This window comes from Podarcis cretensis (assembly GCF_951804945.1).
Source record: "Podarcis cretensis genome assembly, chromosome: 9".
In the NCBI taxonomy this organism is placed as follows: Eukaryota; Metazoa; Chordata; class Lepidosauria; order Squamata; family Lacertidae; genus Podarcis; species Podarcis cretensis.
The window spans coordinates 16601648-16628985 of NC_137178.1; the positions used below are offsets into that span (position 1 = coordinate 16601648).

The following is a 27338-nucleotide window of genomic DNA, read 5'->3' on the forward strand; positions in this document are numbered from 1 at the left end:
GTCCTTGCCCAGAACTTGGTGTGGATAATGGAATTCTATAAAACCCAGTGCTTTATTTGGGGAATGGAGATGGGAGTTTCTAGGTTCATAACGGTCGGAAGTGAAACTTGCAAGTGAGTTGGTGTGCCTGATGAAATGGGGTCAGCTTCAGTTTTGAGGCAAAATGCCCTCGAGGAGACCCCAGTGTTGCCCCACCCCCAAATATTTCTAGATATTTTGATGAGAAGCAGAATGCCAATTGTGGTGCAGTGATTAGTGTGTCAGTCTTGGACCTGGGAGGCCAGGGTTCAAATGCCCACTCAAACATGAAGCTCACAAGGTGACCTTGGGTCTGTCAGCATGCAGAGGGCCGAGAGGCCAGCTGGTTAGCCCCGGCTGGGCCGTTTCCTTCCAGCCACCCCACTGCGAAGACCATCACCTCTGCTCCGATGTAAATCAGCGACCTGGGCTTCTGAGCCAGTGCATACTATCAGCAGATCGAACTGCACACACAGAATAGGCATGAGGTTTGTGGAAGCATACAAAACTACAGATTTATTAATCATAAATCAGGACAAAGAAACATGTCGTCTCTTATGTCATCTCAGAGAGAACAGCAAAAGCAAAAACTATACACACAACAGAAGTTCCCAGCCTACTGTGCTGGAATGTAAAGAGACATGTGACACGTAACAATCCCATGTCTGTTCCTTAAGGTGGAATGGAAATGTCGACAGGGCCTGCACTGCCTCTCAGCCTAACCAACCTCAGGTAATCTGATGCACTTTAAATAAGAAGTTTGTTGCAGCAGGGCAACAAACAGAAGAAAACAGGACTGCTAGCGTGGGAAAATATTCCTATCTGAGTAGTGAGCTGTGGGGAAGTAGAATAAGATTTGCATGTTCTTTTTCTTCTTTCAGAAAAATGTTGGTCCTTCTTGCCAGGCTCGCATTTAGACCAAATAGTTCAGATGCTAAAGAAAGTGGTGCTCTCTCTGCTGCCCTGTTACCCATACTACCCTGCCTGCCAGGAGTTGTTACCTCTCCTGGAAGTCCTGAAAAAGCTCTACAAGGTAGGCAACATCTTGTAAATGCGGGCTGATGACCTGGTAGCTATCGTATTTTTCGCTCTATAGGACGCACATTTTCCCCTCCAAAAATTAAGGGGAAATGTGTGTGCTACGGAGCGAATGCAGGCTCCTTGGCTTCAGGGATAGCAACGCGAAGCCTCCGGAGCGCGGAGGGAGCGCTCAGGTTCCTTTTGCTGAAGCCGGGAGAGCAAGACTCTCCTGTCTTCAGCAGAGAGGGAGAGCTGCGCAGCGCCCCTTCAGCCAAGTGGGAGGAGAAATGGAAGGGGCACCTTGTTCTCCCCCTCTAAAACAAGGTGTGTCCTATGGTCGGGTGCATCCTATTGAGCGAAAAATACGGTATTTCCAGGTGTAAAATCATATGGACCTCAACCTTCTTCTGCTTGTCCTTCAAGGTCAACAAGAGGGCTAACTGCAAGCTCCCGCTAAGCAACTTCTACATTGATGAAATCCGTCAAATAATTAATCCTTTTGCAGATTTGGCAAGGTGGCATGTATGGGTGGAAGCCATGGTAAGTATGATTGCTTTGTGTCAAAAAGCTAAGAAACGCCAAGCTTGTGTATCTTGCACAAATTTGCTTCTGCATATCTTAAATGGGAGCATGTGCTCAGTCCTTTGTTTCTTGTTGAAGATTGTATGTGGCAGGACTTGGGACAAGATTTCTGCATGTCTTTCAGAGAGGCTGCCAGTCAGAATATATTATGGTAGATTTAGATAGCCAGTGTGGTACCCCTTCAACTTCTATGTGCCCTGGCCAGCATAGTCAATAGACTGCACTAACCTCTGACTAAGAGGAACCCAAAGTGTCTCATCCTTTCTCCAGTTTAAGACAGTGCTTGGAATGCAGTAGTTTGGTTTAGTAAAGTTTGCTGAATTAGTTCAAAACTGTTTGAACTACACCCAAAAGTAGTTCCCATAGTTGCCGGATAAACCTAATGTGAATTAATTTCATTTTGGGTTAGAACTTCAAGTGCAGTCTCTTACATGTGTTTTTTGCTCTTAAAATCTTAGGGTCTAAGCTTAAAGATCATTGGGAAAACTAAACAATTCTCATTCCAGTGTGCATGTTTTGATGTTTTATTAGTCTGAACTTTATTTTACATATCAGTATATGTGAAATTACATATACAGCAGCTTGTCACATTCTGAGGATCCTTTGGATGAATTGAACTGAACTTGAGCTGAACTAGTTTGTTTTGTAAAGGGCAGAACACAAACTGTAGTTAGGTCCTATTTGGATATTTGTTCCTTATTCAAAGTGAACTTTCCGAAGTGAAGAAGCTACCTTGTTTGTGTTAGCTGTTCACACGTTAATAAACAGCATCTATTGTGGAAGGGTAGCCATTTTGTATCAGCGTAATCAACGTTTGAATCACACAGGGATGAAAGCATTTGAGAATTGTAGTAATGGCTGCCATATGGCAAACAATACCATCTTTATTTTTGCCACAGAAAAGTGTGTGTGAGAGAGTCAAAGTTGGGTGGAGACCAAAGATTGCTGGAAAAGGGAGTATGTTTGTTTGACTTACCACATGCACCCATTCTTTTAAACAACATTCTTTCTTTGCAAGAAATTGGACAAAGAGGACAACTGTCCCATCTCTTTGTGCTGCTTTCCTTTTGTCTACAATCCGCTGACAAAGATGGAAATATTTGATTACGAGTCTTATCACCTGCAAGAGGTAAGGGTGATACCTAAATGACTGTTAACCCAGCTTTGCTATTCTACTATTTCTTGCGAGATGAAAGGCTACGGTGAATTTGGTTCTTATATTTCCACTCTACCTAGTGTGCAGGAGTCTCTGCATGCAGAGACGGGTGCACAATGGAGGAGCAGAATTGTGTTTGCTCCTCCAGGCCATTAGCTATGTGGAAGTGACTCTTGCATAGGCCAGGGATGGGGAACCCTGTCCGAGGGAGGGCAGTATATAAATTTAATAAATAAAAAAATGTATGTTTGTCTCTTCCCCCATCCCTCCAGCTCATCGTTTAAGTGTTTTGTGCAGCCGCAACTGGATTTTTAAAAATATAACCTCCCACTCTTCTCTCTCATTGGAATTATTTCTCATTATGCCTTTCATTCCTTCAGGGACTCCTGCCTGCCTTGAGTTCCTTTCCCCATTAGTATACTTAGCAATTAATGCCAACCTAGCGTCTCTGAAACACTTATTAAAATATGTGCCGCTTTCCGCAGATTGTAAAGGCCAATGCGCAAGATACATTGGTACGCAATCGACTCCTGAGAAAAGGCGAACTCCCTAAATTGCCTGTCTTCCCTTTGAGAGTACGACGCAAGAACCTTGTGGAAGATACGTTGCGCAAACTGAGTCAAGTAGAGGACATTAGCCTGAAAATGCAACTCTTGGTAAGCTGCCTAAGGCCTGCTAAAGTACTGCATAGTCGTGTTGTTCAGGGCTAAACTCTGGAACTAGGTGAAACAACCTCAATGACTAGGTCTGGATTGGGCCAGCTGGGGATATTCCGTCAAGGAAAGACAATCTCAATATAAAATAGCATGTTACTCAGCTCTGGACAAATCTGAAGCACATTGTCTGGTGAGGTTTGTTTGTTTTATTTGCTTTTTTTTTTTTTACATGTGTGACGTTGTTTTGCTGGGTGCTGCCTATTTCCATTTTGTTTCCACCAGCCCAAAGGAAAGGATGCAGCCTGCCTTTTCCCACCGCTTGGGTATTCACTGTATTTCTATTTATAGAACTGCTCTTTTGCACAAAACAGCTGTACAGTCGTACCTTGGATCTCAAACGTCTTGGCTCCCAAACAAATTGGCTTCCAGTTTTTGAACATTCTTTTGGAACCTGAACGCCCAACGCAGGTTCCATAGCTTCCGGTTGGCTGCAGGAGCTGCCTGGTAAATGTGTTTTCCTATTTTCTGTTCTCTCCTTTTATTTTTGTCTTGCAGATTGAATTTGAAGGCGAGATGCCTGGTCACGAAGCCGGAGGAGTCTTGGTCGAGTTCTTTTCCTATGTGTTTGAGGAGATGGTGCAGCCAGACTATGGGATGTTTATGTGCTGTGAGCAAAACTCCCCCATATGGTTTCCTTCTAGGGTAAGTATTTCAGACAGAGGACCTGGTCCAACCAAACATCTAGGTCAGACGTAGGTGATCCCCCCACCCCTTTTTTAAGCCAGTGGGCACATTCCCTTCAGATGGCTATATGCCACAGGTGAAAGTAGCCAGAGCCCAAATGAAAATTTTACTGCTTTTCTACAGTAGGGCTGTGTACATACAGTGGTACATTGGCTCTCGAATGGCTTAGTTGCTGAACAAATCGGAACACAAACGCTGCAAACCTGGAAGTAAGTGTTCCGGTTTGCGAACGTTTTTCAAAAGCTGATCATCTGACATGGCTTCCGCTTGAGTGCAGGATTCTCCTGCAGCCAATCGGAAGCTGCGCCTTGGGTTTCGAACGGTTTTGGGAGTCGAACGGACTCCCGGAAGGGATTAAGTTCGAGAACGAAGGTAGCACTGTCCTATTTCTCTGAAGCATACTCAAAACACATTCTTTCCCTCAAAGAATTCTGGGCACTGTAGTTTGCCCTCACAGTTCCAGTCCCCAACAACCCTTAACAAACTACAGTGCCCAGAATTCTTTGAGGGAAAGAATGTGCTTTAAAAATATGGTGTGTAGTCAGCCCCAAGCTACACTCACACCCCCCTCTGTATCCCCCATACAGAGAAACAAGAGTTCTAGGACACATTCCAGCCAGGTAAAAAACACACTCCCAGGATGCAAAGCAGGGCTAGTAACAGACTTTGAGCTGTGAGATTTCCAAGGGCCTGATAGAGACATTTGTGGGGGGCATTTGGCCCCCAGGCCAGAGTTTCTGTATCCCTTTCCCAGGCTATTCCAGATGACCCCCATTTCTAAGTCATCCATCTTTCCAGGCATGCCTGTTTCACTGCTGGGCTTACTTCATGAGTGTGTAAAGCCCAACCTGTGCATAGCTGTCAACTTACAGATTTGAAAATAAGGGACCAGCAGCCTTGAAAATAAGGGACCAGCAGCCATGAAAATAAGGGACCAGCAGCCAAAATAAGGGACCTGCAGCCTCACCTGTTCCAGGCACTCCAGTCTTCCTGTCCTCCTGCAGTCTGGTCAAACTCATGCTGGTAGCTTCGAGAACACTGTCCAACCAACTTTGTAACCAGAGGTTCAACTGACTAGAATCTGAATCACATGCACCACAAGGCCTATGCAGCCTCAACTTAAAATGGCTCCCCGGCCTGGCTTTGCACTGCAAAGTTTGCAGCAGCACGTGCAACAAAATGGCGTCCAGCATTCAAAAAACCCCTCAGCTTGCATTAACTAGCCACACACAAGGCATGCAAGCTCCACCCCCTGTCATTCTTAGACATCTTATTGGATGAGCAACACAGCCAAGCAACACAGTTGGAGCTGCTCCCTCCTCCCTGGCCGGCAGGGAGGGAGGGAGAGGAGCTACTTCCTTTGAAATTTAAGGGACATCATTTGAAGGACATTTAAGGGACATCCATCAATAAGGGACAGCAGCGGGACATGGCGCTGGAATAAGGGACTGTCCCTTCAAATAAGGGACACTTGACAGCTATGAACCTGTGTAGGTCTGAACAGTGCAAACTTCTATATCCACCAAAAAAACAAACATTGCAGAGGCCCCAAATCTCTTTTCCAGGCTGGAGTTGAGCAGTTGTTGTTTTTTACCACACAGTGGGTGTAACCACTGCTCCCCACATTCAATCAACCCATGAGACCTCCCCATCCAATCCGCAGTTTTCTCTCCCTCTGAATACAGTAGTACCTCAGGTTACAAACGCTTCAGATTACAGATGCTTCAGGTTACAGACTCCGCTAACCCAGAAAAAGTACCTCGGGTTAAGAACTTTGCTTCAGGATGAGAACAGAAATAGCATGGCAGTGGCAGCGGGAGGCCCCATTAGCAAAAGTGGTAGCTCAGGTTAAGAACAGTTTCAGGTTAAGAACGGACCTCCGGAATGAATTAAGTTCTTAACCCGAGGTACCACTGTATTAGTAACTAGATTCCTGTTGGCTCTAATGGGAGGCTGTTTTCAAGCCTAATTGTGGGCAGGTGGTATTTGTGGAGAACCCGCCCCCTGTTAATTGGGCTTGAAGAAAGGGCTTGGGAATGTGCCCGTGAATAAGTGTTTGTGTGTATGTTCTTGCATGAATGGGTGTGTTAGGGTATGGATGGAGATTGATGGCTGTCACTCTGCCACTGGCCTTGGTTTGTCCATAACAGACCAGTTTCCCTCTTAAGGTGCACCTGCCTTAGAACATCCAACCCATTTCCTGTCACTGTGATCTTGTGTCCTTGCAGCCCTCGGTGGAGAAGAATAAATATCTTTTCTTTGGGATCCTCCTCGGGCTCTCCATGTTCAACAGAGTCACTGCTTACGTGCCTTTCCCGCTTGCTGCCTTTAAAAAACTGCTGGGCAAGAAACCTACCCTAGATGATCTGAAGGAGCTAAGCCCTGTCTTAGGGAGGTAAGTGGCTTGAACTCTTTCTACCTATTCCCCTAATTTCCAGTTTCTTTTTTCGCTTGGTAGCACCAGGCTGAGTCTCCTAACTCTAGGATACTCTGTCCATTTAAACCTACAAAGGCCATGTCACATTCAGCCCCAAGATTCAACCTCCACAAGTAGAGGGAACCTCAGTACAGTGGTACCTCGGGTTACATACGCTTCAGGTTACAGACTCCGCTAACCCAGAAATAATACCTCGGGTTAAGAACTTTACTTCAGGATGAGAACAGAAATTGTGCTCCGGCGTTGCGGCAGCAGCGGGAGGCCCCATTAGTTAAAGTGGTGCTTCAGGTTAAGGACAGTTGCAGGTTAAGAACAGACTTCCAGAACGAATTAAGTTCTTAACCCGAGGTACCACTGCACTGTGAGATGATTTTAGGCAAGAGGGGACGCAGGTGGTTATGGGGACGCAGGTGGTTATGGGGACGCAGGTGGCGCTGTGGGTTAAAGCCTCAGCGCCTAGGACTTGCCGATCGAAAGGTCGGCGGTTCGAATCCCTGCGGCGGGGTGCGCTCCCGCTGCTCGGTCCCAGCGCCTGCCAACCTAGCAGTTCGAAAGCACCTCCGGGTGCAAGTAGATAAATAGGGACCGCTTACCAGTGGGAAGGTAAACGGCGTTTCCGTGTGCGGCTCTGGCTCGCCAGATGCAGCTTTGTCACGCTGGCCACGTGACCCGGAAGTGTCTCCGGACAGCGCTGGCCCCTGGCCTCTTAAGTGAGATGGGCGCACAACCCCAGAGTCTGTCAAGACTGGCCCGTACGGGCAGGGGTACCTTTACCTTTACCTAATGAAGCTCTGGCCACCTAGATGTTGCTACATGGCAGGCCTCTTCCATGCCTAACCATTGAACATGCTGACCACCGGGAGTTTTGGGAGTCTAGCAGCATCTGGTGCCCCCACCCCTGATTTAAAACAAAATGATGCAAGACATGGAAGTCACCAATCAGATCTCCTGATATTTGTCTTGTTTTGGTTCCCTGCCCCCACTGAGTTCTTACAGTACCTTGGGAAACAGTTTAAGTAGAAGGAAACTGAGTGTGGAAAGGGTTAAATCCATCACCCCACTTGGAAGCACTGCTGCAATCAAAACAGGGCTCCCCCCAAAAAAACCTGGTATCAGGCTGTTAGAAACCACATAAGCCACTTAGTTTTCTAACAGGTGCTCAGTTGAGCGTCTTGCCTATAGACAAAAACTTGCTGCTTCAAAGGAAGGGTTTTCAGGAACAATTGTACTAGGGCCTCCTAGGGATATTGGGACTGCAAGGAATTTACCACCTCCTGGAGCCAGACAGCCATCTCTTCCCTGCCAGATGCAATGAGCCCAGGAGCAATGATAGATTGATTGACATGTGCTTGATGAGGTATGTCCAAACACATGGACATACACTTGGGGCCCTAAACTGAGAATCAAACAAGAAAATAAGACCAGATGGATGGGGAATTTCTGAAACAACAGTGGGATATTACCTCCGCCCAAGGCATGATGGAGAACAGCAACAAGCGGGAAAAGATAGACATAGTATTTTACAAGGACAGGAAGAAACATCAGGGACAGAATCATTGCCACACACAGGAAGAACAAGGATATAGTTTGAGTGCCTCATCTGTAGTTTTATAAATCATTTAATGTGTCAATATGAATGGAAGTTGTTAATATTGCAGTTGTTGTATAAGGGATTGTTATTTTGACCGGAGTGTAATTGAAATTAATAAGATTTTGGAATGCAGAATAAAGTAAATAATCAAACCATCAATTCTAGCATGCAGGGTGCCACCTAAATTATATAATTTGGTATCTGAATGATCGGTACAGTATTAGTAATTGTATTATAATTTGGCATTGTTATAATGAGTCTATTATTGGATTATTGTAATTGAAAACTAATAAAAATTATTATAAAAAGAAAGAAAATAAGACCTTTCCCACTCTTTTAACTGTTTGAGTAAGACTTCTAAATATATGCTGTAAACATTTTAGGGGTAAAAATATATCCATTTCTATTTCCTTTTGTTTTGTTAACAAGGAGTTTGCAGGCAGTTCTTGATTATGAGCATGATGACTTCGAAACAAGCCATGAACTGACTTACAATGTGAGTACCTAAAAAGAATATTTCTGTTCTTGTTATATGGTCACTGTGTCTCTTTCACCTGGTAATGTCTAGGAATTGCTTGTCTTTTAAGTTAACAGTAAACAAGCAACTCCTGAAATGTGCTTTGTCTCATTGGCTAATTTTTTCCTTCTTCACCTTTCTCCATTGTGGTAAATTCTAGAGTGCTTCTTCCTGCAAGTGATGGTGGCTCTTTTAACATTTGGGAATGTGGCTAAAATATGATATAAAAGCAACAGTCATGGGAATTCATTAAAAAAAATCAAATGGTTCTCCCTAGAAATATAGCTGTTTCAACAGAAATACAGTGGTACCTCGGGTTAAGAACTTAATTCATTCTAGAGGTCCGTTCTTAACCCGAAACTGTTCTTAACCTGAGGTACCACTTTAGCTAATGGGGCCTCCCATTGCCACTGAGCAATTTCTGTTCTCATCCTGAAGCAAAGTTTTTAACCCGAGGTACTATTTCTGGGTTGGTGGAGTCTGTAACCTGAAGTGTCTGTAACCTGAAGTGTCTGTAACCCGAGGTACTACTGTATAGCTATTTCAACAGGCGTGGTGGTTGTACCTGGTCCATGAACCCCTAAAATGACTTTTAATGACTGCATCGTTAGCCAAAAGCTGTTCATAGAATTCCCTGTAACTTAAAGGTATTGTAAGAAGCTTATCAAGTGTTAAGTGACAAAATTACAGTGTGTGTGTGTGTGTGTGTGTGTGTGTGTGTGTGTGACTTTGTTTTCAGTACCTTTCCTTAAACATATATTTCCAGATATCTTGGGACAACGTGGATGTCGACTTAATTCCAAATGGCAGTTCTGTCACTGTGAACAATTCAAACAAGTATGTAATGATGCCTGAGGATGTTGGCAGGAAATGTGTCAGGGCGGGTCTGAGGGCGATTGGCGGGTGAGGGATGGGACCACAGCTGGAATTTGTTTATTTTGTTAGGACTTTTAAAGACACTCTTCTGTTTTAGATTACTAAAACTTCAAAATGATATGATTTTATTAGCGAGTTTTAACCTTTTGACCGTGAACTGCTTTGAAGAGGACCTTTGAAAAGCAGCGTGCAGGTTGGACTGTTAGGCTGGTGACAACTTACCCGTATTTTTCGCTCTATAAGACACACCAGACCACAAGACGCACCTAGTTTTTGGAGGAAGAAAACAAGAAAAAAAATATTCTGAATTTCTGAAGCCAGAACAGCAAGAGGGATCGCTACGCAATGAAAGCAGCAATCCCTCTTGCTGTTCTGGCTTCTGGAATAGCTGCGCAGCCTGCATTCGCTCCATAAGACGCACACACATCCCCCCTTACTTTTTAGGAGGGAAAAAGTCAGTCTTATAGAGCAAAAAATATGGTACATTTCAGATTTTCAGTTCGCCCTATCCCCAAGGGCTCCATGTGTGGATAGCAACAGTTGTTTGTCGATATCTGCAAGGGTTCCTTTCCCCGAAAATCCAAGTCAAATAAGTGGAATATAGAAAAGGAAAGCAGGAGCTAGGCTGAAGGAAGAGACACAAGTGTTTCAATCTGCAGTTAAAATAGCCCTAACCATTTTGAATCGCATCCCCTGGTCTGCTGCCATCTTGATCAAATATTGTTTCATTATGGTGTCTCCCCGGCCATTCAAATCTTTTGGGCCATTGGTACATTTTACATCACGGTATATCCTAGTAGGCCCAGAACATTAACTTTTAGGAGTTCCTAATATCTCTGTTAAGTATCCTGGCAAAGGAACTTGTACATTGCTATTAAGTGAACATATGCAAACATAGTATGATTGAATAGAGTGCTGGATTTGGAACAGGAAGACCTAGATTCAAATCAGAGTTTGCCTGTAGATGGGTCTGCGGCCTCCTGGTGGCTGCTAAAGTTTCTATCTATCTATCTATCTATCTATCTATCTATCTATCTATCTATCTATCATCTATCTATCTATCATCTATCTATCTATCTATCATCTATCTATCTATCTATCATCTATCTGTCTGTCTATCTATCTACCTATCTAGGCAGTCAAATTACCTGCCCATTTATTAAATGTTTTACCCTCATTTCTTCCAAAGGAAGGAGTTTGTCAACAAGTATGTGGATTACGTCTTCAACAAATCAGTGGAGGGAATTTTCCAAGAGTTCAAGAGAGGGTTTTACAAAGTCCTCGATGAACGGATGGTTGCCTTCTTTGAGCCTCAGGAACTGATGGATGTGACGATTGGGAACGCAAATTATGACTGGGAGTTATATGAGAAGGTTGGTGGAGAGGGGTGGGGCGTGTGGAACTACTTGCTAGGCCATCATTATATTGGGTTTATTTTATTTTTTTCAAGCTTCACTTATTCATCTTTCTCTTTGTCTGATTTCATTTTCCTTCCCCTTTTCTACGAAGAACACTGTGTACTGGGGGATATACAGTGAAACACACCCTACCGTAAGGATGTTCTGGAAGGTTTTCCACGAACTCACTTTGGCGGACAAAAAAGGCTTTCTGTGTAAGTATCCCATTCTCAAGGCCCAACCTTCAAGCGGTCATTGATTGAAAGCCCATCTTTTTCTGGAAATCAACTGGTGTGAGCCTGTCTTTCAAGGTAAAGGTAAAGGTAAAGGTGCCCCTGCCCGTACGGGCCAGTCGTGTCCGACTCTAGGGTTGTGTGCTCATCTCACTCTAGAGGCTGGGAGCCAGCACTGTCCGCAGACACTTCCGGGTCACGTGGCCAGCGTGACAAAGCTGCTCCGGCGAACCAGCACCAGAGCAGCACACGGAACGCCGTTTACCTTCCCGCTATAAAGCGGTACCTATTTATCTACTTGCACATAAGGGTGCTTTCGAACTGCTAGGTGGGCAGGAGCTGGGACCGAACGACGGGAGCTCACCCTGCCGCGGGGATTCGAACCGCCAACCATGCGATCGGCAAGTCCTAGGTGCTGAGGTTTTACCCACAGCGCCACCCGCTTCCCCCTGTCTTTCAAGGAGTGCGCTTGAAATCCTGCACGGAAACCTCAAAAGATTCTCTCAATTTGTATATAGAAACAGAACTGATATTTTCCTTCATAATGCAATGAGCTTTTTGTTATGTACTGAAGTTCTCACCCTGGGCCAGCAGGGGGATACTGTAGATAGTTTTCACTCAGGTCCACATATTGAATTGAAAGTGACATTCAGTGATTGGATAGTTACAGAAAGTTGTTACAGTTGCGTTGTAGTGGATCTCTATATAAGCAGGCTGGCTGAACCCTTCAGTTCAGTTCTGTTCTGGCCTGTGAATAAACAAGAGCTGTTTGAAGAATTGCTGTGTCATCTGATACGTTCACCCACAACTTAACACTTTTGATCAAAACTGTACTGGGGAGGAAAGACAACTTGCAAAGCTAGATTGTATCATTAAAAGATGTTTGGAATGGTCTGAATATTTTCTATTTGTGCCCTTGCATTGTCTAATCCTCCTCCTTGTCGATTTAGTGTTTGTTTTAGGAAGTGACCGGGTCCCTGTGGTAGGAATGGACTGCTTGAAGCTAATAATCCACTCGCATAAGTCGCTTTCAGAAGAACATATCCCTGAGGCCCAGATCTGCTTTCACCTCCTTCTTTTGCCACCTTATTCAAACACAGGAAAACTGAAGGAGAAACTTCTCCAGGCTATTGAGAACAATCGTGGCTTTGGCAAGCAACTCTAATACAGGGACTTGCAAGATGTGTAGCTTTTGTCTTCAAATGAAGGGAAGTTTGTCTTATCAGGCAGTCTGCTCGCTGGCCTTTTAACTGGCCTTTGGTCAGTTGATTGACTGATTTCTCTCTCCCCACACCCACAATTTAAGAAAAATTATTTTAGACCTTAGTATAGCCTGCTTCTATGTGTAATCACATCCACAGTGGCCTCATTACTCCAGGGCTAATTCATCCACCCAGTTATTTCCTAAATTGTTATTTTCCTGTAGTTTTCCTATTATCCCACTTTCAAGGTGCATTTTAATGATTACTTTTAAAGGTACCATTGCAACAACAGCATGGACATTTTAATGTGTGAACAGACAGGCTGGTGCCTCACTCCATTTGGAGATGCAGAATGATATCTTTTATTGTTCTTATTTATTTATATGCACCAAAATGTAAGTGAGAACACAGAATAGATTCAAATCAGCACACATTATTCTGGAAAGAGTACTAAAAGCAAAGTATATTGGAATTATAGACTTTCAGGCAAAACAGACTGTTCTAAACTGTGTGTTTAATATTTTACGGTAAAAACCCTGCTAAATAAATTCTTAGCTGCTTATTGTCTCCTTTCTTTCCAAAGTGTCACTGTGTTAACTTGACCCATATGCAGCTAGTTCTATTGAAGCAATCCTCAAAGGATCATATGGGAATTTCTGTTTACAAGACAACTGAGGAACAGTTGAGGGAGCTTGGGTATGTTTAGCCTGGTTAAGAGGAAACTGAGGGGAGATATGATAGCTATCTTCAGATATCTAAAGGGCTGTCACATCGAGGATGGAGCAAGCTTATTTTCTCCTGGTCTGGAGGGTAAGACACTAACCCATGGGTAGCCAAACTAAGGCCCGGGGGCCGGATCTCACCCGATTGCCTTCTGGATCCAGCCTGCAGACGGTCCCGGAATCAGCACATGGATCGGAATGGGGATTCTGATCATTTGGGCTGTGCCATTCCCTCTCCCCTCCACACACACACCGCGGTGGCAGCACCTCTTCCCTCCCTCCCTCCTGGTTTCTCCTCGCCCTGCCTAGAGGATGAGGGGTATCCAAACAAACCCCAGTGTTGCAAAGAGAACGTCAACAATGTCTAGGCAATGTCTTGGTCATCGTGTTGCCTAGAGGAGGAAAGGGGTGTCGGGATTCACAGAATGCTGTGTAAGATAGTAAGTCTGCAGGCTTGAGTTTGCTAGTTGATGCAACAGGCTGATGCAATACTTTCTATGGAGGTGCTGGGCCAGAATGACTCAGCGGTAATGTGCTGACAGTTGATTGGCTGTCATCAGTTTAAAAGGGAAGCCTGCCCAGCAGTAATGGTGGTATAGAGGAGTGTGTCAGAGAGAAAGAGTCTTCCTATTTGCTTTAAGGTGCAGCCAGATACTCTGTCTGACTGTATTAACTGCTTCTGTAGATATTTGTAGATATAGGTAGAGGGACCCCTGACCATTAGGTCCAGTCATGGCTGACTCTGGGGTTGCGGCGCTCATCTCGCTTTACTGGCTGAGGGAGCCGGCATACAGCTTCCAGGTCATGCGGCCAGCAGGACTAAGCCACTTCTGGCGAACCAGAGCAGCACACGGAAACGCCGTTTACCTTCCCGCCGGAGCGGTACCTATTTATCTACTTGCACTTTGACCTCCTTTCGAACTGGTAGGTTGGCAGGAGCAGGGATCGAGCAACGGGAGCTCACCCTGTCGCGGGGATTCGAACCGCTGACCTGAGCGGCAAGTCCTAGGCTCTGTGGTTTAACCCACAGCACCACCCGCGTCCCATTTGTATATATAGCCCACAATAAATAATACTGTACTGAAGAACCTGGAACTTTGAGCATTTCTGCTAAAGCAACGCAAAGAATTCGCGACAAGGGGCTGGGCTTTGTTGAGCCGCGGTTGGCTGAGTGCTATTTTAAACAGCCCCTCTCTGGAGCCAGCCCTTTCACGCCGCTCATTGTCCCTCCACTACTGCTGCCACCAGCCCCTGCCGCTTGCAAGGCACAGGTAAGCAGCCACTGGGGCTTGTCCAGGGCTGTGGAGAAGGGAGGGGAGAGCCGGTAGGGGGGATTATCCCCCCCCCAATATAGTCCTGCCCCCCACAAGGTCTGAGGGACAGTGGACTGGCCCCCTGCGGAAAACGTTTGCTGACCCCAGCACTAACCAATGGATTCAAGTTACAAGAAAGGAGACATCAGGAAGAACTTTTTGACAGAGCAGTTCGACCATGGAAGGTGGCGGACTCTCCGTCCTTGGAGGTTTTTAAACAGAGGCTCTATGGCCTTCTTACATGGATGCTTTGGTTGAGATTCCTGCATTGCAGGGAGCTGGGTACATGACCCTTGGCATACCCTTCTGATTCTTTCATATAAAATCAGGTTGGTGACTCTCGAATGGAGAGGATGGGACACAAAGCTCAAGTTGGTAGAGCATGAGACTTTTAATCTCAGCGTCAAGGGTTCCAGACCCATGTTGGGCAAAAGATTCCTAGATGACCCATGTGGTCCCTTTCCAACTGTACAATTCTATGAATTCGACCACTGCTAAACTAGCAGACCACTTGCAACTCTGCCACTGCCTTTAGCAACCCCTCTCTCTCTCATGTATGGGGGGGGGGGGGACAAACACCTCATTCATTTTTATGTCTCCACTTGAAGGGGCAGGAACCACCAATTTGGGGTCCTCAAGATGTTCTCGAGCTACCATTCTCGGCCCCAGCCATTAGGGCTAGTGATCATGGAAGTTGTAGTTCAGCAACAGCTGGAGACACCTCATTGGTTATCCCAACTTGGCAAAAACCCTTGTCATATTTTCTGCTGTTGTGTTGCAGCAGCACGCCTGCCCTGCATACAGATGATCCCAATTTTATTTCTGTCAGACTTAGTTAACTGGGTTGGGTAGCAGTTGTTAAAGAGAGTTGTCTGAGAGTCACTGCAAGTCAAAGTAGGCAGGATGAGGCTACATGGGCCTAAGGCAGCTTCCTGGGGACAGAAAGAGGGACAGGTGAACCATTCTGAAGAGAACAAGAGCTGGCTGGGTCAGGCCTGCTTTCACAGAGATCAACCAGATTCCCAATGAAAGCACGACCAGAATGCAACTGTACTGCCCCTATTTGTGATTCCCAGCTTCTGGTGTTCATAGCCTCTGACAGAGAACATGCCCATTTGTTTATTTCATGAGATTTGTATACCACTTGGTTGTCATGAAACCTCAGATCAGTTCAGAGAAAGAATAAAACGAATGATCAGAAAATGCTTAAAAACAGCCATCTAAAGCATTAGTAAATTTAAAGGGACCCCTGACCATTAGGTCCACTCGTGGCCGACTCTGGGGTTGCAGCGCTCATCTCGCTTTACTGGCCAAGGGAGGTGGCGTACAGATTCCGGGTCATGTGGCCAGCATGACTAAGCTGCTTCTGGCGAACCAGAGCAGCGCACGGAAACGCCGGTACCTATTTATCTACTTGCACTTTGACCTCCTTTCGAACTGGTAGGTTGGCAGGAGCAGGGACCAAGCAATGGGAGATCACCCCGTCCTTCTGATCGGCAAGCCCTAGGCTCTGTGGTTTAACCCACAGCGCCACCCGCGTCCCTTTCTAAAGCATTATAAATAGTTAAAATCAACGATAAAAAAACCAAAGTTCATGTCAACATTCTACATGTCTGTGTCAAAAAGAGTATTTATGAACAGCGGTCCACTTCTCAGATGCATGAACCTTGAGTTGCTATATACAAATGATTGAAAGTGGGCAGAGAGAATGTAAACAATGAGGTCAGAGAGAAATTAAAAAAGTATAGAGACATATAATTAGGAACTGGCAGTGGTCATTCACAAAACTGATTTTTGTTGATAACACAGACAACCTGGCATAAGTTGACCTGATTAACACGCATGGCATGAATTTATACCAACCTTTGTCCCTGTTCGATTGACAAGGTGACAGAACTGAACCTCTTAATAAATCAAACTGTTGTTGTCTCCCTCTGAAGTTCAGCTGTATTGAAACAGGGCATATATTTCTTAAAAGGGCAAGGCATAACCTCAGTGACAATGCCACAGCAAGCAATGTTCATTTTTCTTACGGCATGCTTCTTTTGCAAAGAGCAGTGAGAGCCTGTTGGCACAGCCTTTACACATTCATTATACGGCATAAGCTTTTGTGAACTGCAATCCATAGATATATCTGATTGGGTGAACTGTTGTCCACAAAGTTTTTGCCTTAATAAATGTGCCTAGTCTTTAAGCTGGTGACACCAGACTCTTGCTTGTTCTGTTGCGACAGGTTAACAGGGCTTCACTTCTGGGATTTGCAGAGAGAGAATATTTCTCACTGGCAGCAGCAGCAGCAGAAGCAGCAGCAACGGTTTCTGTTTCCTAGTAAGACCCGCCTCCTACTCTGTTTCGAAAGCAAATGAGTAAACAGAAACTAGAGAGAAACAGCTCTCTCTTTTGGGCTCCTTCCCCCAAGAAGTCTCACTCTTTGGCATTCCTTAGAGCAGAACTCCGGTGACAACTCAGAGAGGAGCATCAGCCATCCATCCAGATTGCTGACATCCTGAACGCTTGTTCTCCTTTTGCATCTTTCAATTCTGGCCAAAGTTGGAAACATTTCTCTCTCTGGCAGAGACACAACAATGGTTTGTGTCCCAGAATAAAGGGCTGGTGGTCCTAGTTCTGAGAGTGGACTGCCTGTGAGGAAAACTGGGAGAGAAGATGACAAGGAAGTCCAGAAGTCGCAAGCCCAGGACTGAGGTGGGCACCCGGTCGGACTTGCCTCATCCCTCACCATTGCAATCCAAAGCCTTGCTGCTATTCCCAGAGGCTGTCGGCTACCATCCCAGCCTGTGCAAGGAGGACCCTGGAACCATCCGCCAGATCAGCTGCAAACAAGGTTGCTTGGCTATAGTGAAGACGGACAGGACCGTCATCGTTTATGACAGGGCAGAGGATGGAGGATGCCAGGGGAGTCTCAGTAAGTAGCTCATGACATTTGGGAAAGTTGCTTTTCACATAATAATAATAACAATAACAATAATAATTTATTTGTACACCACCCATCTGACTGGGCTTCCCCAGCCACTCTGGGTAGCTTCCAACAAAGATTAGGTAAAAGTAAAGGGACCCCTGACCATTAGGTCCAGTCGTGACCGACTCTGGGGTTGCGGCGCTCATCTCGCTTTACTGGCCGAGGGAGACGGCGTTTGTCCGCAGACAGCTTCCGGGTCATGTGGCCAGCATGACTAAGCCGCTTCTGGTGAACCAGAGCAGTGCACGGAAATGCCGTTTACCTTCCTGCCGGAGCGGTACCTATTTATCTACTTGCACTTGGAGGTGCTTTCGAACTGCTAGGTTGACAGGAGCAGGGACCGAGCAACGGGAGCTCACCCCGTCGCGGGGATGCGAACCGCCGACCTTCTGATCAGCAAGTCCTAGGCTCTGTGGTTTAACCCACAGCGTCACTCGCGTCCATTCCAACAAAGATTAAAAATACATTTTAAAAATGTGTGCGTTAGGCGGAATTGCATACAAGCGTGTCCATTTCACACTAAAATGCTGGCGAATTTTCTTAAGGATTTTTAAAATAAAAAATCGCAGACTTATGTGGAGATTTAAGACTGGAAAAGTGGGGGGGGAGAGATGATAAACTGGCAGATTCTCTAATCACTAAGGTGCTCTCTGCACTATGCATTTAAAAGCACATTTATACCACAACTTTCCCCCAAACAATGCTGAGGACTGTAGTTTAAGACCACTGCAAGTTGATAGGAGACCCCCCCCCACTTGGAGCTATAATTCCCAGCACAGTTAACAAACTATGGTTCCCAGGATTCTATGGGGGAAAGCTATGACCGTTAAAGTGATATAAAAGTGTTTTAAATGTATAATGAGGGATGTGACATCTCTTGGTTTCTTTTGAAAGGAAACTCTCCAGTGATTTGCAGGCATCTGATGTATGTAGCCCTTCTCGGGTTTCTTTTTTTCCTCAACATCCTATCAACTCATTCCTGTCATCTGCAATATGAGGTTCACATCAGCACCGGTTTCACTTTATATTCTGGAGTCACAGCAAATGTCCAGCTCATGCCATCATCCACTGGCTTGTGCAAATAACGGTTGTTGTTTTTTACAAAAAGAGAAGGAGAGAGAGAGAGAGAGAGAGAGAGAGAGAGAGAGAGAGAACACAGACTAGGCCTTTAGCTAGAACAGCCACAATGGAAATATAGGAAGCTTAAATTGTTTAAAGCTAATTGTATTGAATGTTAACAAAATTAATTTTAAGTTTTGTTTTTGTTTTTTAAATAAGGGCTTAATACTTATCAATTATCCTGGTGTCTTTCAGTTCATTTTCCATATTGGAAGGCAGGGTCAAATTCATGTCTGAATGGACAATAGAGAAAAAGTACTGGGAGCTGCAACATAATGTTGTTGTATGGAGTGCTTCTGTTCAGGTTTCCAGCCTCCTCATTCTTTTTCTCTGCCCACACCTCAATGTTAGTCAGTTTTTGGGTGTCCCCTCTTAGTTTTCCCCCCAAAGGGTTTTTAATTTTAATTTTTTTAAAATGGTACTTCTTCATACTGTACATACTTCCCCACCTAATGCATAGATTATGCCATTTGTTTCGAGGGGAAAAGCACCAGACAGCAAGCAGCATTTGTCAAGGAACTGTAGGGTCAATATGGATTGAGGCTGACGTCTTGTGAATGCTGTTTCCAAAAAAATAAATTAAAAAAATAGCAATGGGAGATTCCTGGATGTGGAGCAAATGGTAATGTGAACATATCCTTCGCCTTAGTGTTACCCATGTGGAACTAAGCAAGCACTCCCTGCATAGTTAGAAGGTGGAATGATGGCAAAGACTATGAACACCCAGTTAAACTGTGGAACTCACTGCCACAAGAGGCAGGGATGGCCGCCCACGTGGATGGCTTTAAAAAAGGATTGGACAAATTCACAGGGGACAAGGCTGTCAGGAGCTTGTCCTACACTCGAGTAGGACCCTGGCAGAGACACATGCCCGACTGGCATGTTCCCTCCCTCCTGATCTATTGTTTGGGAGCTTCAAAAGCTTTCTTCAGCCCGAACATCACAGCGACTGATGCCAACAGACATCGGCACACTTAGGATCCGCAGAGTCTTCGCAGCTTGCGTGACAGACCTCAGCAACTTAGCATTTTGGCTAATCTACTTTATTTACATATAGACACACACGGCGCACTGCTCCATCTCTCTCCAGCATCAAACAGCAAAGAGAAAAAGAACAAAGGACAATAGTCCCACTTCACGGAACGCAGTAACACAAACACCCGTCACTTCCCACTTTGTGGAGTCAAAATATATACCGTCATGTGATAAACAACAATCCCATGACTGCAAACACGGAGCAGGAATTCTAACAAAGGCTGCCCATGGCTACTAACCAGGATGGCTATACTCTGACTCCACAATTGGAGGCAGTACTTCTTCTGAATATCATGTTCCTGGAAACTGCAGGAAGGGAGGAGGTCTGGGAGGTCACTGTGAGAAAAGGATGCTGGACAGGCCATTTGCTCTTCTTATGTTCTTATGTTTCCACATTGTCAGTCCTGCTGAACGCCAGCCACCACTGGCACTCCTTTAAATGTGATTATGCTTAAAACCATTTCCGTCTTTATCTTGTTCAATCTTCCAGAGCGTATCAAGTTAAACAAGGGGGCCAAGGTGGATTTGCTAGATGGTGAAGCATCTCACCTGCTCATTCTCTCATCAGAAGGAAAACTTTCTGAGCACAGTATTGTATCCAGAGGTGTTCATTCAAAGCCCAGGTAGGAAACCTGATCTTGAATGACTGGAGTGTTGTTGGTTTTTTGAAAGCATTAGAATTATATTGAAAAATAATAATAATTCCTTTGTGATCCACACATCTCAATAATGCATGTTTAGACCTGAAATACTTGCTTGGATTATACATGAGAAATGTCATTATTTGATTGGCCGTTTCTACTTGCTTTTTGAAAACAGGTTATTGAAAGAATTGGGAGACAAACGCATCGTCCAAATCGCATGTGGCGACCATCATTCCCTGGCATTATCAAAAGGTACTTAGCAATTCTCACACAGCTTCCTTGGGGTTTTTTTTGAACATATATACCCTGCCTTTCTGTTCCAGCTGATGTACCCCAGCTAGCTCACATCAACTTTTGCAAAGCCATCAGCTAAAAGAAATTAAATCCTTGAAACAGACGAGGGATGTGGCTAAAGACGAAAATCAGTTGCAAGTGCAGGAAGCACAGGCATCTGGTTGGCCACTGTGAGAACAGGATGCTGGACCAGATGGGCCTGATCCTGCAGGCTGTTCTTGTGTTCCAGGAGCCCAGACATCAACAAATCATACCCTGATCAGGCCAAAGGGCTGCTGGAGATTTTGATGTGGGAAATCATTAATCCCAACTATTCTTTGTGAGCTGCGTTCTGAATGGTACACAGTTTCAATAAAATTCTGTGTAGTGGGGGCACATCGTGACCTCTCAGTTTCACCTACCTTGGGGGGGGGGGGAAACATATTTCCCAGAGCTCCTTGGAGGAAGGGGTGAGATAGACATAGGAGGGGGCAAGTGGGTGGGCTTGTATCTCCCCCTAGCAACTAGCTGTTCCTCTGTTCCTCTCTGCCCCATACCCAGGGCCAAACCAGATATTACATTAGCACATATAAGTGCAGGGGTCCTATTCGGATTGGTAAGAAAGTGTAAAGTCAGTGGGTCATTAACCCATTGTCCCTCTCCCTCCTAGGCTTCTTCTGATTTGGATTGAGGGCCCGGCCCCTAAAATTTCCATAGGGAAAAAAACTCCCCCCCCCCCCCCGTTTTATTTTTCTAGAAAAAGAGGTGCTGGAACTCACCATGAACATCTCCAACGTTCTCTTATAATGGCACCCACCTGAGAGGTGCTGGAACTGAGTTCTGGCTGTGGGGGGGGGGAAGCCATGGTTTTCCTACCCCACACAAATTGCAGGTACAGAGCCCCCGATCTGGATCAGGACCACAGAGGGTGGGTATGTTAAAGGGTTAAAGCCTCGTGAAACTCTCCCATCCTGGGGTCCATACTGACAATTTGCGTGAATTCTCCCTGCTGCTGCCACCCAGCATTTAAAGGCATAGATCCATAACTAAAATGATGTGCAATTTGACCCTGAGATCAACTGGTGTGGACCTTAGTCACTAGGTAGGGTTTAGTGGGTGTATATATGCCCAGTGTTTTTTTCGGGGGGGGGACGACGCAGGGGTATGCATACCCCTAAACATTTTGTGAATCTAAGTTTGGCCTCATTAAGGGGCAGTATTTCAATACGAGTAGGAAAATGAGAGTACCCCTAAATGTTTTTTTAGAAGAAAAAAAAAAGCTCTGTATATGCCATCTCAGAGATCTAGAATGGCTCAGACCACTTCTAGCTTTTGAGGCCCTAGCTATAGTAAAAACTGAAAATGATGACCCAAAAAAACCAAAGAGTGAGTGTGTGTCAAATGATTAATGATTTTCCCAGTCTCATTCTGCGCAAATGCATTACTATGCAACTCTAAGGTGAGAGTGTTTTGCCCTGGTGCTCATACAAGCACATTTCAAAGCTTACTGAATGCCAAAAAATTGATGCCCCTTTGAGCCTGAGGCCCAGGACAAATGGTGCTCCTCCACCTCCCCGCCCCAATTGTCCCATTATATATATAACGGCAAATACATCTGTTGTACTTCCTTTTGTATGTTGGGTTAAGGAGGAGAGCTCTTTGCCTGGGGTCAGAACGACTACGGCCAGGTTGCAGCGAGAAGGGAGATCAACGCTGTTAAGGAACCACGACTTGTGTGGGAGCTCGAAGGCATCCCTTTGGCCAAGATTGCAGCTGGATCTGCTCACAGCGTGGCCCTCTCTGTGTTTGGAACTGTCTATTCTTGGGGAAAGAATGCTTTTGGACAGCTGGGCCTTGGAGACACAGAAGGTAAGGAAAAGTGCTATTCATGTGGTGGAATCTGAGGAATATTTATGAAATGCTGGGCCTATATGGCTAGGGCCCAGGTTACCTGGAAGACCCTACCAGTGTTTCTCAAACTTGGGCTCCCCAGCTGTTGTTGGACTACAATTCCCATCATCCCAGTGGTCAGGGATAATGGGAGTTGTAGTCCAACAACAGCTGGGGACCCAAGTTTGAGAAACACTGCTACAAACCTACCTGGATGTTAAGATCTTTGGGTGAGCCCCTTCTCCCGGTCCCATCAACATCAGAAGCCCGATTGGTGGTGTCACAAGAAGGAGACTTCACTGTGGCTGCTCCCAGATTGTGGAATTCTCTCCTCTGAGAAGCTCGACTGGCTCCCTCTTGGTTGTCTGATTAGCTGCAAGAAGCTCCATGGATGTTCGGCTAAAAAAATAGTTTGCAAACCAGAACAGTCACTTCCAGGTTTGCGGCGTTTGGGAGCGAAAACATTCAAGAGCTAAGCTGTTTGAAAACCAAGGTACGACTGTATATGCATATAGCTATTTATTTGTTTAATGTATTCGTATCTCACTTTTCTCCCAAGACAGCTTGCAATGTTTAAAAACATCTTTATGAATACAAAGTAATGAAACATTTTCCTCTAAAAGCAGGGAGGGGAGTTTTTTCAGCTCAAGGGCCACATTTCATTTTGAGAACCTCCTGGGGGCCGCTGGCCAGTGGTAGGTGGGTGGAGCAATGTACAGGACTTAACATTTGTGCAGTCGGCCACATTCCATGCATGCAAAAGTCAAGAGGTTTCTACACACAGACCCACACAGACCGTTCCATCCCACATTCACTCAGACTGCATTATCACAGTCCATACTTACCTGGCAGGGGAGATACCATGATCACATTATCACAGTCCAAGGCCACATTCCCACCAAGCAAAAACATCTGAGGGAGTAGAGCCCAAGCTACCAGACTTGAGCGAAGGGGTGGCCTGAAGAGAAGCAGGTGTGGTCTGAGGAACATCCCAAGGGCTGGACAAGAGAGGCCTGAGGGAACCTGAGGTTCTCCAGCCCTCTTTGAAAGGATCTCTTTATGCCCTCTCAAACTGGTTCCATTTCACTTTTCGTTCCTATTTCAGACAGATGCTCTCCTACAATCATGACGGCCTTAGAGCATAAGAAGACAGCGTTTGTTTCGTGTGGCGGGGAGCATACCGCCGTTCTCTCGAAGGTTTGCCTAGTTGCGGTTGTTTTAATTTAATAATAATAATAATTCATTATTTATACCCCACCCATCTGGCTGGGTCCCCCTACGGCTTCCAACAAAACACTAAAATACAATAACCTATTAAACATTAAAAAGCTTCCCTAAACAGGGCTGCCTTTAGATGTCTTCTAAAAGTTTGGTAGTTATTTTTCTCTTTGACATCTGGTGGGAGGGCGTTCCACAGGGCCGGTGCCACTACCAAGAAGGCCCTCTGCCTGGTCCCCTGTAACTTGGCTTCTCGCAGCGAGGGAACCGCCAGAAGGCCCTCGGCGCTGGACCTCAGTTTAGTTTTGCTATCTCCTTTACACTCGCTCTCTGATTCATCTCGGAGAGGTTACCTTACAAAATAAAAAATAAAAAAAATAGAAGATGTTTGTGGCACATCTTCAGGAGAAGAAAGGGCTAAGGAATAAACCTTACACAAATCTGGATTGGAGTCCCTAAGATAGTTGGATGGTGCCTTGCACATCTCCTTGTGGCAACTCCTGCAGCCAAGCTAGTGCCAAACATATTGCTGTGCTTTCCTTTGGACCACATCAGCCTGTCATCTGGACAGCCCAGGACCTCCATAGACATTGCCCAGACTTGTGCCCTAGTGCTGCTAACACAGCAACTGGACTACACCAGGAGTGGTGTAGTGGTTAAGAGACTTGTAATCTGGTGAACTGGGTTTGCGTCCCCACTCCTCCACATGCAGCTGCTGGGTGACCTTGGGCTAGTCACACTTCTCTGAAGTCTCTCAGCTTCACTCACCTCCCAGAGTGTTTGTTGTGGGGGAGGAAGGGAAAGGAGAATGTTAGCTGCTTTGAGACTCCTTCGGGTAGTGATAAGTAAAGGGTAAAGGGACCCCTGACCATTAGGTCCAGTTGTGACCGACTCTGGGGTTGCGGCGCTCATCTCGCTTTATTGGCCAGCATGTGGCATGACTAAGCCAGAGCAGCACACGGAAATGCCGTTTACCTTCCCACCGGAACAGTACCTATTTATCTACTTGCACTTTGAGGTGCTTTAAAACTGCTATGTTGGCAGGAGCAGGGACCAAGCAACGGGAGCTCACCCCGTCGCGGGGATTCGAACCGCCGACCTTCTGATCGGCAAGTCCTAGGCTCTGTGGTTTAACCCACAGTGCCACCCGCGTCCCAGGGTAGTGGTAAAGTGGGATATCAAATCCAAACTCTTCTTCTTCATTATCCAACTGCCTTGCCCACCTTCATACAAAGCTTTCTTATCCCCAACTTTGTAAACTTGTTTATGCTGATGCATCTCACTTCTCTCTCTCTCTCTCCCTCTCCCACCAAGGATGGATTAGTCTGCACCTTTGGAGATGGCAGCTGTGGACAGCTTGGCCACAACTCTAGGCGCAACGAGCTGTTACCACGACTTGTAGCTGAGCTGTTTGGTGCTCGGGTGTCTCAGGTGGCCTGTGGAAGGTATGGCACATTTTATGGAGATAATGTTCTATCAGCTGTGGTCAGGCAAAGGCGTCTCTGCCTTCCAATGTCGTAAAGTGTCTTACCCGAGAGACCCGAGTTCAAATTCCTAGTCCATCATGAAGATCACTGGGTGAACCCAGGCCAACCACCTTCTTTCAGCCCAACTGCCCTCTCAGGGTTGTTATGATGAAGGGGGGGGGGAAGGGAGGCACAGAGAACTAAGTATGCCACCTTTGAGCTCCTTTCGGGAAAGGCAGGATATAAATGTAATAATAAATAATATGAATGAAAAGTATGCCAGTTTCTAAAAAGACATACCCCAGGATTCCTAGGGATCTACAAGCACCGATTCCCTGCTTACTGGGACCGCAACCAGAGGAATAAATTCTGGGCAATTCCAGGTGGGGTATTCACAAAACAGCCTATAATCCTTCTGGCCTATCTGATGCCACTAACTGATATACCATATTTTTCGCTCTATAAGACGCACCAGACCACAAGACGCACCTAGTTTTTGGAGGAGGAAAACAAGAAAAAAAATATTCTGAATTTCTGAAGCCAGAACAGCAAGAGGGATCGCTACGCAGTGAAAGCAGCAATCCCTCTTGCTGTTCTGGCTTCTGGGATAGCTGCGCAGCCTGCATTCGCTCCATAAGACGCACACACATTTCCCCTTACTTTTTAGGAGGGAAAAAGTCAGTCTTATAGAGCAAAAAATACAGTAAATCTGTCAGGCTGTGCATGTCACTGGCTTAAAATGCAGCTAGGATGTTATTTTTCTCATTTCAAATTGAAGGTAGTTTGGGTTAGAAATGCATCACAACACAGTATTTAATAAAAAGAAAACCTACCTAAAGGGTAGCTATGAAATGTGGCTAACATCGTATGCATATCACTTCCCAAACCAATGTGTGGGAGCACATTGGATGCAGAGGAAACAGGAGCGTCCACACAGCCCTAGTCTGGGTCAGTGTTGGATTTATGTATAAGCTAAATAAGCTATAGCTTAGGGCCCCACTCTCTTAGGGGCCCCCAAAAAAATTAAAGGAAAACACTCCTGGATGTACATTTTCCAAAATATAAGATAAAAAAACAAATAAAATAAAACCTACATACAGCCACAGTGTTTTGTGTTGTGCAGGCTTCTGGATTAGTTGTAGTTTCTGGGTCACCTTCAAAGGTAGCCCCATGTACAGCGCATTGCAGTAGTCCAAGTGAGAGATAACTAGAGCATGCACCACTTTGGCGAGACAGTCCGCGGGCAGGTAGGGTCGCAGCCTGCGTACCAGGTGGAGCTGATAAACAGCTGCCCTGGACACAGAATTGACCTGCATGGACAGCTGTGAGTCCAAAATAACTCCCAGGCTGCGCACCTGGTACTTCAGGGGCACAGTTACCCCATTCAGGACCAGGGAGTCCTCCACACCCGCCCACCTCCTGTCCCCCCAAAACAGTACTTCTGTTTTGTCAGGATTCAACCTCAACCTGTTAGCCGCCATCCATCCTCCAACTGCCTCTAGACACTCACACAGGACCTTCACCGCCTTCACTGGTTCTGATTCAAGAGAGGCAGAGCTGCCTCAAAGACTCACCCAAACTGCAGAGCACCCCTACAGATGCCAATTTGGGTTTGGCAAATTTTAAAAACAAGATACCTCTGTGGGGTTTTTGAAATAGCTGGGTGGTTATTGAGGAGTGGTGGAGGAACATGAGCCATTAATTCAGGGTGGAGGAAACTCAGTCCCAAGTTTGGAGGCAGTATTCAGGGTTTGGCCCCCAATCAGGAATTGCTATCAATCTAAAATGACTGCCCCAAAGCAAAGGTAGTGGGAAAATTAAAAGCAATCGCTGGGTTCAGGTTGAGTCAGTGGCACTTCTGCACCTAATTGACTTTAATTCTGTGAACAGGTGGCATACTCTTGTCTACATCGCAGACCTGGGGGAAATCTACTCATTTGGATCTGGAGCAGAAGGGCAGCTTGGACAGGGGGCGGAATGTGACCGACTGATACCTCTTCCTATTGGCAGAGAATTCAACAGGGGTAAATCACGCTTATTGTTTCCATAAGCAGAACTTTGTGTCCTTGTGCAAATTAAGGAAATTCCAAATTTAAGAACCATCTGTAAGGTAAAGGTAAAGGAACCCCTGATCATTAGGTCCAGTCGTGGCCGACTCTGGGGTTGCGGCGCTCATCTCGCTTTATTGGCCGAGGGAGCCGGCGTACAGCTTCCGGGTCATGTGGCCAGCATGACTAAGCCGCTTCTGGCGA

General features: G+C 45.7%; 2 protein-coding genes across 5 annotated transcripts in view; both read left to right on the forward strand.

Moving 5' to 3' along the window:
* The window catches only part of LOC307224178 (putative E3 ubiquitin-protein ligase HERC6), a 28453-nt gene extending 15452 nt beyond the window's left edge, over nt 1–13001 (forward strand). The window contains exons 13-23 of one of the 2 annotated variants that reach the window (XR_013842447.1): nt 900–1051; nt 1462–1578; nt 2639–2749; nt 3262–3432; nt 3988–4134; nt 6405–6571; nt 8634–8700; nt 9488–9558; nt 10787–10970; nt 11107–11305; nt 11689–12156. Coding sequence is in view for 1 of the 2 variants with exons in the window: in XM_079990755.1 (XP_079846881.1) it covers nt 900–1051; nt 1462–1578; nt 2639–2749; nt 3262–3432; nt 3988–4134; nt 6405–6571; nt 8634–8700; nt 9488–9558; nt 10787–10970; nt 11107–11209; nt 12178–12392 (1505 nt within the window). In the remaining variant the exon portion in view is untranslated. Of the gene's footprint in view, nt 1–899; nt 1052–1461; nt 1579–2638; nt 2750–3261; nt 3433–3987; nt 4135–6404; nt 6572–8633; nt 8701–9487; nt 9559–10786; nt 10971–11106; nt 11306–11688; nt 12157–12177 lie in introns of those variants that run through there. The other variant, XM_079990755.1, reaches the window with a different exon arrangement.
* Nucleotides 13002–16108: 3107 nt separating this feature from the next.
* LOC307224187 (E3 ISG15--protein ligase HERC5-like) overlaps nt 16109–27338 on the forward strand; it is a 34391-nt gene continuing 23161 nt past the window's right edge. For all 3 annotated transcript variants that reach the window (XM_079990784.1, XM_079990783.1, XM_079990782.1), the window contains exons 1-7: nt 16109–17387; nt 20086–20218; nt 20415–20491; nt 22160–22381; nt 23508–23599; nt 24935–25065; nt 26977–27110. In XM_079990784.1, the coding sequence (XP_079846910.1) occupies nt 17129–17387; nt 20086–20218; nt 20415–20491; nt 22160–22381; nt 23508–23599; nt 24935–25065; nt 26977–27110 (1048 nt within the window). In that variant the 5' untranslated portion in view covers nt 16109–17128. The remainder of the gene's footprint in view (nt 17388–20085; nt 20219–20414; nt 20492–22159; nt 22382–23507; nt 23600–24934; nt 25066–26976; nt 27111–27338) is intronic.